Source organism: Tiliqua scincoides, chromosome 6, assembly GCF_035046505.1.
Source record: "Tiliqua scincoides isolate rTilSci1 chromosome 6, rTilSci1.hap2, whole genome shotgun sequence".
Lineage (NCBI taxonomy): Eukaryota > Metazoa > Chordata > Lepidosauria > Squamata > Scincidae > Tiliqua > Tiliqua scincoides.
Window position 1 is genome coordinate 31,063,008 of NC_089826.1, and position 13,590 is coordinate 31,076,597.

Consider the following 13,590-nt stretch of genomic DNA (forward strand, 5'->3'; position numbering starts at 1 on the left):
ATGACCGGAAGTGACATCAGCAAGCAGGAAAATTTTTCCTAGGCTGCAGTCCTACCCACACTTACCCAGGAATAAGTCCCATTTACTATCATTGTTAAAAGAATATACATAGTAGCTTGTTAAAAGTACAGGTCTGTAACATTTCCCCAAATGCAGTCACATACCATGGTAGAGTCGTCTAATATATTAAAAATAAAATATTGAAATGAATGGGGACCCACCTGAAATTGGCTTGTGACCCACCTAGTGGGTCCCGACCCATAGTTTGAGAAAACTGTTATAGAGTATGGTAGGGTTGGAGGAATACTGTATTTTCCGTTATTTGGAGGATAGTATTTTATATTCTCTCTCTGCCAAAATCTTATTTTTATATGGATAACTTTGAACAAAGAACTAGTGTTTAAGGAATTATTACTAATTATTGCCTTTTCCCCCCTTCACTGCAATTACTTTCAAATTGTGAATAGCTTCAGACTTGATCATAATAATCCTCTTGACACATGGCCTTGGCAATAAAGCAAGTGTGTACAGTTGTCTGTCTTCCTGTGTGGAAGAACTCTTGGAAAAAATATTTGAACCAATACTAGATTATTTGGGAAGAAATGTAAATTACATGTGCATCTAGACAGTTTCTAGCCAATTGAACTTGCAATGTACAGGTTTTGAAGAACCAAAGGTTCTTGTATGAACAGGATACATCTCATTCTACTTTAATAGCTAATACTGTACTGTATATCACACGCTCCTTTTCCATACTGATAAATTAATGTCTGTTAACAAACAAATTTTGAGCTGAGCTTTTCTGATTCTTGGCATGCTAGGAAAAAAGGATACTCGTGTTGCATCTCTTTAAAGAGATCCTATATAATGAGCCACATTCATCCAGCAGATGCATCTGCCTTAAATTAGTCCCATATTTTGCCCCATATGGCCCAGTATGGACTGTTTTGATTGATAGCCTCTCTCAAGTCAGGTCTCGAGTGGTAGTCTTTTTCAGCCTTGCTGTCTGAGGCTGCTTCACTTAAGGCCAAACTATGTATGACTGTAATCATGTCCTGATGTGCTTGCTTTTTCTTATGTCAATAGTATGTGTGTGTGTGTGGGGGGGGGGGGCAGACTGGGACCATAGCAGATGGAAGGAACTTTATGTCCCTGCTTGTCCCTGCTACATCTTCCATTGGGTCCAATGGAAAGGTAACAAATAGCATGTGTTGGTGCCTTCAGTTCACACTGGCACCCTGCACATGCTATTTTCTATTTAAAAAAAAAAAGAAAAAGTAAGCATACCAGGGCCAGTGATGTGATTAAAGTAGTATCTGGTGACTTTAGATGATAGAAATTCTATATTACTGAGCTATGGGAATTTAAGTAGGCACTTGTAAGTTGTGGGTAGTTTTGATTTATTTTAGTGGGACTTAGGTGTACCTCACTTGATTTATCCAGGTTATTATGTAAGGAACATACAATTGAGCAATTCATTAATGTTTCTCAGTTGAGGCGGCATGTATGCTGCCATCTACAAAGGGGGTCCTGCAGTGGAAGCTGACTAGTTTGTTCTTTCTTGCCTCTGAGGTGGTGCAGGGGTGGGTCCAGTGTTTGTGTTTGGGGGGGGGGCATGAGCACTACCAACTCCAGAGTGCAGGTCAGCCCAGGCCCAGGCAGGTAGACCTGGGCTCCGGTTTGATGGCCTCTGTGGCCAAGGTTTGCTGGGTTAACCTGGCCTCCTGCCTAGCCTTGGAGCCCAGATCTATCGGCTGGGTAGACCTGGGCTCCCATTCCAGCCAATCTTGCTGGCGTCTGTCCAGTGAGCGTTACCCTTGCACCTGATCAATGTTGACACAAGGATCTCCTGTACAGCATCCATTCTGGGGAGGAGGCTGTAGCTCAGTTGGTGCAGCACATACTTTGCAGGCAGAAGGTCCCTGGTTTCATTCCCTGGCACCTTTTGACTGCCATCTGGCACCCCCAGCTAGAGGTTGGAAAGACCCCTCTTAGAAATCTTGAAGAGCCACTGCCAATCAGAGCAGGCGATATTAAGCTAATGTAACAGTTGTCTGAATCAATATAAGTTTCTTTGTGTTGTTGGGGGTTCTTTTTTTTTTTTTTTTTTTGCTCTTTAGCACTGTGGCAAGGAAATCTTGAACGTATGCATCCCTTAAAAAGCCACTTAGTGTTCCTAGGTCAAATAACAAGCTCAAATATGAACTAATGTTGTTAAACTCAGTGAGACACGGCAACTGGCAGTGATTTTCCCTTGTACAAAGGGCTGCGTGGACTTCCTTGAGAGAACTAACAAATTCTCCAAACCTTTTTGTTTAGGCCCTCAGTCCCTAAATGGCTAATTGCTTCTTTGAATGAGGCTTTCAGGAGAGGTCAAATAATTAAGAAAACTCAATTGTTCACTAAGCCTCCGGAAATAGGTGCCATCCGATACATAAGCGTGTGCTCAAAGCCAACTAACAATAAAATTTAAGAGTACATCTGATCCAAAACACATTCTGGCAAACCCCCGTTTAAAATGCTCATTTGTGTTGACCAGATGTTTGCTGTTTTCTGGGAGACAGTTTAAACAAAACCGAACAAAATTTTGATTTCATTATTTGCGATTTGTATAATTTTACAAATTAGAAGCCTGGTTTTTAGACTTTTTTTAAAAAGTTCTCTAGTAGTGTGAGTGTTTAAATGTCCTTTAAAGAAGAGGGTGTGTGTGTGTCTCTCTCTCTCTCTGACCTTATCCTTTCCTAGCTATAATGAAACCAATTTTTAAGGTCGATTTTAAGTGGCAAGGGCAGGAACAAATGATTATGCTAACAAGAGGAAACAGGAAGAATCAGGGTCTTGCTTTCAGTGTGTCCCTCATTACTGTTTTATTGTAAAATATTGTTTCAATTAAAGGTTGACCTATATAATGGTGTGTGCACGCTTGTACCTTAATGAATTCAAGCTTTGTTTGGACAGTTCTGATCATTTTAACCCTGGTGTAGGTTGCAACCTTTTGTTGCTATCCTGTGACAATAGGAATGTTGTGTTGCAACCTAGCAATGACTTTGCATCTTATGGACCATGTTCTTTCTATATTCTTTTCAATTGGGTAGCTATAGATTGATGGGGAATCCCATCAATCCTCACTGGGGATTTCTTTGAAAGATATCTCATGGGCCAGGCTATATTGCATGTTCATTCCATGCTGTATGCCATTTTTAACAGATAAACCCAATTGACTTTATCAAGGAAAGAGAAAGTAGATAGCTTCTTGTAAAACATGAAGGCATTAAATAGAGCTACAAAATTAATCAAAAAAATGGGAGATCTCTTAAGATTTCAGCCTAGAAAGTCAGTCTGACTTTCACTTGTCACTACATGGTAGACTTCTCTCTATGGAGAACTCGTGCAAGGAAAGCGCCCTACAGGTAGACCACAGCTGCGATACAAGGACATCTGCAAGAGGGATCTGAAGGCCTTAGGAGTGGACCTCAACAGGTGGGAAACCCTGGCCTCTGAGCAGCCCGCTTGGAGGCAGGCTGTGCAGCATGGCCTTTCCCAGTTTGAAGAGACACTTGGCCAACAGTCTGAGGCAAAGAGGCAAAGAAGGAAGGCCCATAGCCAGGGAGACAGACCAGGGACAGACTGCACTTGCTCCCAGTGTGGAAGGGATTGTCACTCCCGAATCGGCCTTTTCAGCCACACTAGACGCGGTTCCAGAACCACCATTCAGAGCGCGATACCATAGTCTTTTGAGACTGAAGGTTGCCAACAAAACAACATGGTAGTGACATGTCTTGGTAGGTGGCATGTCTTGGTATATGGCATACATGGTAGGTGGCATGTCTTGTTGACATATGTGATCCCACATTGGAAATTGCTGGTGTAAAGAAAATCTTTCATCACATCCAATCTCAGGTTGGTCATTCTGTAGGTTTTTTACATTTAGATGTATAATTTACATTTAGAAATACCATTGTCAACAAGCTGCTTGTTCTGATTGTCCATATAGGAAAGATAGCTGATGAAGTTTTTTAACTTTTAATTAGGGGAAATAGTCTTCTTACAACTTTTGTAATGGAATTGAATGAAATAGTATAATGCCTCTTCTATTTGGGGTCACCTCAAATGAAATTTCTCTTTATGACATTATGGTATGTTTGTATCCTATAGGTTACCTATTATATTTTTGTGAGTAGTAGGAAGAAGTTGACTTAACGGGTATTATACTTTCCATAGGATTGTATGCTTTGCGGAGAGTACTTGGAGAAAAAAAGAATCTCTTGGATGACTATTTGTCTGGATCAGTGATAATCACTTGTAGTGACTTTCTGCAGTCTATGAATGAGGTCAGGCCCAGTGCCATGAGGGAGGTGGCTATTGATGTGCCTAAAGTAAGTACGTAATCCCCACTAATAAATTTTACAGTTATTTTTTCACGTTTGAGAACTGTTGGATATTGGTATACTTGATAGTGATAGCAGTCAGCTTACCATAAGAACACGCTTAGGTGCCAAGGAACCAATATCCTATTCCTGATTCCTTGCCTTCTCTGGGATGGTTTGTCTAGTAAAATTGTGTGTCCAACTGTAGAGTAGGGCCAGCGTGTCCCACATGCTCACATAAAGGCTCTTAGTGCGTGTACTTCTATGCTCAGGTCTACTTTTAGTATGAGGGTGTCATATATGTTGGACTGAGAGGAACTGGGCAATTTATTTTCCAGTCTCTTCCACCTTAAGACAGTTCCTTCATCTCCATTTGTTCCTTAGCTGCAGAGGGGTAAAGGTAGATGCATATGTTGCTGCTGCTCCAAGACCATTTTGTGCCTGCATTTTCCAGACTGAGTTGTTGTGGCAGCAACTGCTGACTTCCCCCCTGTTCCATGATTCTGAGTAACTGATGAGAACCCACTGCAGCCTCAAGACTATTATACCTCCAGATCACCAGGGGGTGAATAGAATTGCAATGGTAGTGGGGACTGTGTTGTATTTAGGAATATTCTATTAACTATGCAGTGTCTACATTATACAACCCAAAGAAGGCAGAGTGGACTTCCTGACACCATTCCTCTCTCCTTCCTTTATTGTCTCCTTTGTGTCTTAGATTGTGAATCACTTGGGGACCTGTCTCCTTTTCTACTGTAAATCTCTGTTCACATTGAGGACACTATATGAATTCACCCTGATAACCCTAGATGCTCTACTGTTACACCAGTTTAACTGATTTTTGGTTCATTTCCAAGTGCCTTGAAGGTGCTGGTTATTAAAGTCATAAATTGCTTAGGACCAAGGTACCTTTCTAATTCCTCTGACCACAGAACAGCTTTCCCCCTTTAGTCAGCTGGAAAAGCCATTTTGTAGATTCTGCCACCAATGAAATCTTGTTTGGAGGTGGCCTAGGAGAGGGCTGTGATAGACAATGTTCCGTTTTCTGGAATGTTTAGTCCAATTGCCTTCCACCCAGGATGGAGTGTACATTGCTTGAGAGTGGCCAGCTGGGAAGTGCATTCAAAGCTCTGAGGTGGAAGAAGAGCAGGGGGAAAAAGATGGTTAAACTGAATCCGAGAGAGTTGGTGGTTGGTGTTGAGAGAGTTGATTGTTGGTGCAAAGTAGGAGTGGGAAAGGAAGAGTATTCACTCTGTTGGGGCTGTGTGGAGACTGGTGTCAGGCTTATAGTTGGCAGGCTAGTCTGTCTAGGGCAGGCTAGGAGCGATTTTGGTATTGAAAATCTTACCTTGTAGCACAGTCTATTAAAGTGATAGTACTTTGAGGGGCAGGCTGAGGTCTTGCCAAATGTCTACTCCGAGGGTAGTTTTAATTAATGAAAACTGATGTCAGTGTAATAGGAAGTTTTCTGTAATGAGTGAAAGTAAACATTTGGAAATGCACCTTGCAGTATTAGCTTTATCTGACTGACTTCAACTGTCAGGTTGTAATCTCTTAAGTCAGTGTTTCCCAAACTGTGGGTTGGGAACCGCCAGTGGATTGTGAAAAGTTTTTGAAATGTAAAAAACAACAACAACAACAAACAACTTTTCAAGTACCCTTGTCTGGCTGCAAAAGCAAATTGTTAGCTGGTATGACGTAATCGTCATACCCACAAATTAAAATTTCGCATTTTCCAATTATCTCTAGTAATTGGTGTGCCATAGATCATGTGTGAACCCAGTTTCAGCCTTTTGTCTGACCTGAAAGCCCCAAACTGCACAACATGCTCTTACATTCAGCCTTCTGGGTACCCTAGAATGAATGTAAAGGTTTGGGGGTGGGGTAATCCTTGAACTCTTTTTCTAGGGAGAGTGTAGCAGATTTCTACCCACACATAACTGCTCAGGTCTCTTGATCCATTAGAAGTGTAAAATGTTAACCTTGTGTCATTGAAATGAACTGTAGTCTTTGAAGCACTGTGGAAAAACCTAGAGGCACACCTGATATGTGAAGCAAATGGTTAAAAATGCATTTTGAGTTTGTATTTATATGCAAACTTGGAAACAATTAAAAGAAGGAACAACTGATTGTATTCTGCAAAGTGTTCCCTACAGATTTTCTTATGTTTTGACATTCTGTACAGGTAGCCTGGTCAGACATAGGAGGAATGGAAGATGTCAAACTGAAACTGAAACAAGCGGTTGAGTGGCCACTGAAGCATCCTGAATCTTTCATTCAAATGGGCATTCAGCCCCCCAAGGGAGTACTACTTTATGGACCTCCAGGATGCTCAAAAACAATGATAGCAAAAGCTTTGGCCCATGAAAGTGGGCTTAACTTCTTGGCAGTAAAGGTAAGGGGAAAGTTTTGTTCTTAATGTGGGATATTATGTAGGGCACAGGTGGAAAATGAACTGCTAGTCACTTGTGCTTCTTGTTCTCTCTGTCTCAGTGGTGAATGCTCACTGGAACATAAGCATTCCTGCCCAACTAGGGGTGTGAGCCATCACTGGAAGCACATACATCTTTCCTTGATTGGAGTTACACAACTCCAGGCTTCCTTTTCCACCAGCATTCATAGTGTCCCAAGTCTTCCTTTCAAGAAGTCTTATATAGAATAATCCATCAACCTGTTCCTTTGTATGCATATATGTAATTAGGCCCATTTTTGGCATCTTCATTTGACCTTGAAGGCAGCTAGGCAAGAAAGGCAACTTTCTGTCTGCTTGATCTCCTTCTCCACTGTACCCAAGGTTTAAATCTATTTGAATAATTTAAAGCAGTGGTTCTCACACATCTAGCACCAGGACCTAATTTTTAGAATGAGAATCTGTCAGGACCCACAGGAAGTGATGTCATGATCGGAAGTAACATCAGCAAGTGGAAAAATTTTGAACAATCATAGGCTGCAATCTTGCCCACACTTACCCAATAGTAAGTCCCATTTACTATCATTGTTAAGAGTATACATACAGCCTGTTAAAAGTACAGATCTGTAACATTTCCCCAAATGAAGTCACATACCATGGTAGCATCAAGTCTAAAATATTAAAAATAAAATATTGAAATGGGGACCCACCTGAAACTGGCTCATGGCCTGCCTAGTGAGTCCCGACCCACAGTTTGAGAAACACCGATTTAAAGGCATGAGTCATATACCCCTGTTATGTGTATTGTGTCCTAAAAAACTAAGTAGAGAATGCCTATGATGGAAGTGGGGAGTCTTTGTCACCCAACCCAAGAAAGATCTATAAAGTTTTCATGAAATAGACTAGGAAACCCATCCATGTGTGAATTTAAAACTAGCCTTTAGATTGGGGTCAAAGTCATTTCATACAGTGGGCCAAATAGCATTCAGGATGCCTGCTGAGGTCTGGAAGTGATGTCATTAAGCAGGAAGTGGTGTTATCAAGCAGATCATGACCAGAAATAAGCACTTTTTTTTGCTTAGGAACACATTAGCTGCAAATAACAGAAGGGAAAATACAGGAACCCTTGATCTCCCTATACTGAACACTATCTCCCGATCTTGTCTGATCTTGGAAGCTAAGCAGGGTCAGGCCTGGTTAGTACTTGGATTGGAGACCGCCTGGGGATACCGGGTGCTGTAGGCTTATACCATAGTCTTTCGAGACTGAAGGTGGCCGACCATATAGACCATATAGATCATCGATTATTAGAAACATAGAGAGGGGGGTTTGCGACAGATGTGAGGACCGCATGGTGACTTGCCTGCCTGGTGCGAAGGTTGCGGACATCACTTCTCGTCTAGACAGGCTGGTAGACAGTGCTGGGGGAGAGGTAGCGGCTGTGGTGCATGTCGGCACCAACGACGTGGGCAAGTGTAGCTGGGAGGTCCTGGAGGCCAAATTTAGGCTTTTAGGCAGGAAGCTGAAAGCCAGGACCTCAAAGGTAGCGTTCTCTGAAGTGCTACCTGTTCCACGCGCAGGGCCAGCTAGGCAGGCGGAGATCAGGGGTCTCAATGCGTGGATGAGACGGTGGTGTAGGGAGGAGGGGTTTCGATTCGTTAGGCACTGGGGAACGTTTTGGGACAAGCGGGGCCTGTACAAGAGGGACGGGCTCCATTTGAACCAGAATGGAACCAGACTGCTGGCGCATAACATTAAAAAGGTGGCAGAGCAGCTTTTAAACTGATCCCTGGGGGAAGGCCGACAGGAGCCGAGGGGCATCCGGTTCGGGACTCCTCATCCCTATGGGATGAGGATGGGGAGGTTAGAGAACAACAAGACAAAGGCAGGGTAGGAGAAGAAATTGGGAAAGGTAGGGAGATGGGATGTGATAGACAGTTTGGCACAATGAGAGGATGCGGGGACAAAGGAGCGAATAAGCAGCCCATCCTGGGGCATTCCATGTATAAATGCTTTTATGCGAATGCCCGAAGTCTACGAGCAAAGGTGGGAGAACTGGAATGTCTGGTGACAAGGGAAAATATTGACATAGTGGGCATAACGGAAACCTGGTGGAATGCGGAGAATCAGTGGGATACCGCAATCTCGGGCTATAAACTCTACAGGAGGGACAGGCAGGGGCGTGTTGGAGGTGGGGTGGCCCTTTATGTTAAGGAAGGGATAGAATCCAGCAAAGTAGAGATTGAAGGTGGGTCCGACTCCACTGTAGAATCTCTGTGGGTTAAATTACCAGGCTTGAGCAGCGATGTAATACTGGGGGTGTGCTATCGTCCTCCAGACCAGAAATCTGATGGGGACCTTGAAATGAGGAAACAGATCAGGGAGGTGACAAGGAAGGACAGGGTTGTAATCATGGGGGACTTCAATTATCCTCATATTGACTGGGTCAATTTGTGTTCTGGTCACGATAAGGAAACTGGATTTCTTGACGTGCTAAATGACTGTGGCTTAGATCAGCTAGTCACAGAGCCCACCAGAGGACAGGTGACTCTGGATTTAATTTTGTGCGGTACGCAGGACCTGGTTAGAGATGTAAACGTTACTGAGCCATTGGGGAACAGTGATCATGCTGCGATCCGTTTTGACGTGCACGTTGGGGGAAGAATACCAGGCAAATCTCTAACAAAAACCCTTGACTTCCGACGGGCGGACTTCCCTCAAATGAGGAGGCTGGTTAGAAGGAGGTTGAAAGGGAGGGTAAAAAGAGTCCAGTCTCTCCAGAGTGCATGGAGGCTGCTTAAAACAACAGTAATAGAGGCCCAGCAGAGGTGTATACCGCAAAGAAAGAAGGGTTCCACTAAATCCAGGAGAGTGCCCGCATGGCTAACCAGCCAAGTTAGAGAGGCTGTGAAGGGCAAGGAAGCTTCCTTCCGTAAATGGAAGTCTTGCCCTAATGAAGAGAATAAAAAGGAACATAAACTGTGGCAAAAGAAATGTAAGAAGGTGATAGGGGAGGCCAAGCGAGACTATGAGGAACGCATGGCCAGCAACATTAAGGGGAATAATAAAAGCTTCTTCAAATATGTTAGAAGCAGGAAACCCGCCAGAGAAGCGGTTGGCCCTCTGGATGGTGAGGGAGGGAAAGGGGAGATAAAAGGAGACTTAGAGATGGCAGAGAAATTAAATGAGTTCTTTGTCCCTCAACTTGTCCCTCAAAACGGCCATGGTGCCAGAAGATTGGAGGATAGCAAATGTCACGCCTATTTTTAAAAAGGGAAAGAGGGGGGACCCGGGAAACTATAGGCCGGTCAGCCTAACATCCATACCGGGTAAGATGGTGGAATGCCTCATCAAAGATAGGATCTCAAAACACATAGACGAACAGGCCTTGCTGAGGGAGAGTCAGCATGGCTTCTGTAAGGGTAAGTCTTGCCTCACAAACCTTATAGAATTCTTTGAAAAGGTCAACAGGCATGTGGATGCGGGAGAACCTGTGGACATTATATATCTGGACTTTCAGAAGGCGTTTGACACGGTCCCTCACCAAAGGCTACTGAAAAAACTCCACAGTCAGGGAATTAGAGGACAGGTCCTCTCGTGGATTGAGAACTGGTTGGAGGCCAGGAAGCAGAGAGTGGGTGTCAATGGGCAATTTTCACAGTGGAGAGAGGTGAAAAGCGGTGTGCCCCAAGGATCTGTCCTGGGACCGGTGCTTTTCAACCTCTTCATAAATGACCTGGAGACAGGGTTGAGCAGTGAAGTGGCTAAGTTTGCAGATGACACCAAACTTTTCCGAGTGGTAAAGATCAGAAGTGATTGTGAGGAGCTCCAGAAGGATCTCTCCAGACTGGCAGAATGGGCAGCAAAATGGCAGATGCGCTTCAATGTCAGTAAGTGTAAAGTCATGCACATTGGGGCAAAAAATCAAAACTTTAGATATAGGCTGATGGGTTCTGAGCTGTCTGTGACAGATCAGGAGAGAGATCTTGGGGTGGTGGTGGACAGGTCGATGAAAGTGTCGACCCAATGTGCGGCGGCAGTGAAGAAGGCCAATTCTATGCTTGGGATCATTAGGAAGGGTATTGAGAACAAAACGGTTAGTATTATAATGCCGTTGTACAAATCTATGGTAAGGCCACACCTGGAGTATTGTGTCCAGTTCTGGTCGCCGCATCTCAAAAAAGACATAGTGGAAATGGAAAAGGTGCAAAAGAGAGCGACTAAGATGATTACGGGGCTGGGGCACCTTCCTTATGAGGAAAGGCTACGGCGTTTGGGCCTCTTCAGCCTAGAAAAGAGACGCTTGAGGGGGGACATGATTGAGACATACAAAATTATGCAGGGGATGGACAGAGTGGATAGGGAGATGCTCTTTACACTCTCACATAATACCAGAACCAGGGGACATCCACTAAAATTGAGTGTTGGGCGGGTTAGGACAGACAAAAGAAAATATTTCTTTACTCAGCGCGTGGTCGGTCTGTGGAACTCCTTGCCACAGGATGTGGTGCTGGCGTCTAGCCTAGACGCCTTTAAAAGGGGATTGGACGAGTTTCTGGAGGAAAAATCCATTATGGGGTACAAGCCATGATGTGTATGCGCAACCTCCTGATTTTAGGAATGGGTTAAGTCAGAATGCCAGATGTAGGGGAGAGCACCAGGATGAGGTCTCTTGTTATCTGGTGTGCTCCCTGGGGCATTTGGTGGGCCGCTGTGAGATACAGGAAGCTGGACTAGATGGGCCTATGGCCTGATCCAGTGGGGCTGTTCTTATGTTCTTATGTTCATGTTTTCAAGATATGGGAGAGCCCAGTCATGTGGGCTGCCCTTTTAGCTGTGGCACCTCAGCACAGTTCAGCAGCTGAGAGCAACCAATTGTAGTGCTGGGAGAGCCCGAGGGCCAGATAAAGAGCTTCCATGGGCCTTATGTTTGAAAACTCTGTCTTAGGTTGTCCTGAACTGTTCAGTTATAAAAAAAAAAGTTTTAAACTCTTGTGTATAAATTGTCATTGCAATGATAGAAAAACCATAGGTGCAATTATACAAAGAGAAGTGCTATGACTGATAGAATGAGCTCCAGCAGCTCTGTAATACACATCTTATGGGTTCAGAAAATAGAATTTTGCTAATGCAGAACTCCCTCAATGTAGACAAGAGTACCAATAACCATAGAACAAACCACATTTTCCAGAAAAATGTTTTCAGTGTAAAAAAAAACTGGAAAAAATGAGGAAGATGGATCTCTGGATGCCTGCTAGACTCTAATGCACTATGATCGTATCCCAAAGAGCACCTGTGCTTGATCTACACATCCCAGATCTTTCCTTTTATTTTGGGGGGAGGGGTGTAAGCAGTTGCTTGAAGTTCAGGGAAGGGGAAACTGTTGTGCCGAAGGTGTGATGTAGTTTTCCATTACACAGAGAATTGAGTGCCATAAAGTCTTAGATTAACAGACTCAAAATTATTTGAATGGAAAGTTGCATTGCATTATTAAATAAACAAATTTGCATGGCCAAGTTTTTTGTTTTTTTTTAACTGTGGTAGGTTATTGTTTTTTGTCCCAAGCTAATTATGGCTTTCTTACCTACTGTGTTACCTGCTATTCTGTTGCTTCTATTATTTTAGGTTGGTTATATAGTATATTGCGTTAATTGCTATGAGGCACATTGGGCATTCATTTGCAATGGAAAAGCAGGTTGTAAATTTCTAAAATAAATAACTAATGCACAACCTGTGACCTGAAGTATGCACAAAGAGCAGCCTGTGATCAATATTAATAACTCAGTATGTTATTTCATCGTGGATTGAGTTATGCTTGCCTTGTTTTGTTGCTAATTGATTGTTGTTGGTGGTGGTGGCAACCTTCAGTCTCGAAAGACTATGGTATCTTGCTCTGAATGGTGGTTCTGGCACAGCGTCTAGTGTGGCTGAAAAGGCCGATTCAGGAGTGACAATCCCTTCCACACTGGAGCAAGTATAGTGTGTTCCTGGTCTGTCTCCTTGGCTATGGGCCTTCCTTCTTTGCCTCTTTGCCTCAGTCTGTTGGCCAAGTGTCTCTTCAAACTGGGAAAGGCCATGCTGCGCAGCCTGCCTCCAAGCAGAACGCTCAGAGGCCAAGGTTTCCCATCTGTTGAGGTTAATTCCTAAGGCTTTCAGATCCCTCTTGCAGATATCTTTGTAGCACAGCTGTGGTCTACCTGTAGGGTGCTTTCCCTGCACAAGTTCTCCATAGAGGAGATACTTTAGGATCCGACCATCGCCCATTCTCACGACATGACCAAGCCAACGCAGGCATCTCTGTTTCAGCAGTGTATACTTCCCCTGTGTATATTTCCCCTGGGGGCTGTGTATATTTCCCCTGGGGGCTGGGGCTAAGAATAGGCCCTCAGTTTGGCTGTACTTGTCGTAAGAGGCGACTAAACAGCCACCGGGTAGATGGGACTCGTCAGCCTAGGAAGGCAGCTCATCTAAGAGAAGGAAACTCTGACCTCAAACCTCCACTGCCTTGTGGCTACATCCAGTTCTGGAAAAGGCTTCAGGAGTCAACCTCGAGGCAAAATCAGGAGCCGGAGTCCCTTAGGCAGTTCATGGCTGCACACAGTCACGTTCTGGCAACTCCTGCGACGCCGCTGGAACCAACTGTATTGGCTTCTGCCTTTCCATTGGACCATTCCAGCGACGTGGAGAGGGGGGATTTGCTGCATGGGTAACAGCCTATCCTCCATACCTTCTTTACCCAGGCTTCGCGCACTGGAGAGGACACTCCAACTTCGCCATACGGCGTCGGCACAACACGGGAAGCAGCAGTTTACC

The 13,590-nt window shown here is 44.1% G+C and overlaps 1 protein-coding gene across 3 annotated transcripts in view; it reads left to right on the forward strand.

Moving 5' to 3' along the window:
* The window catches only part of AFG2A (AFG2 AAA ATPase homolog A), a 209,324-nt gene that overhangs the window by 23,591 nt on the left and 172,143 nt on the right, over positions 1 to 13,590 (forward strand). For all 3 annotated transcript variants that reach the window (XM_066632442.1, XM_066632441.1, XM_066632443.1), the window contains exons 10-11: positions 4,222 to 4,376; positions 6,553 to 6,762. In XM_066632442.1, coding sequence (XP_066488539.1) covers positions 4,222 to 4,376; positions 6,553 to 6,762 — 365 coding nt within the window. The remainder of the gene's footprint in view (positions 1 to 4,221; positions 4,377 to 6,552; positions 6,763 to 13,590) is intronic.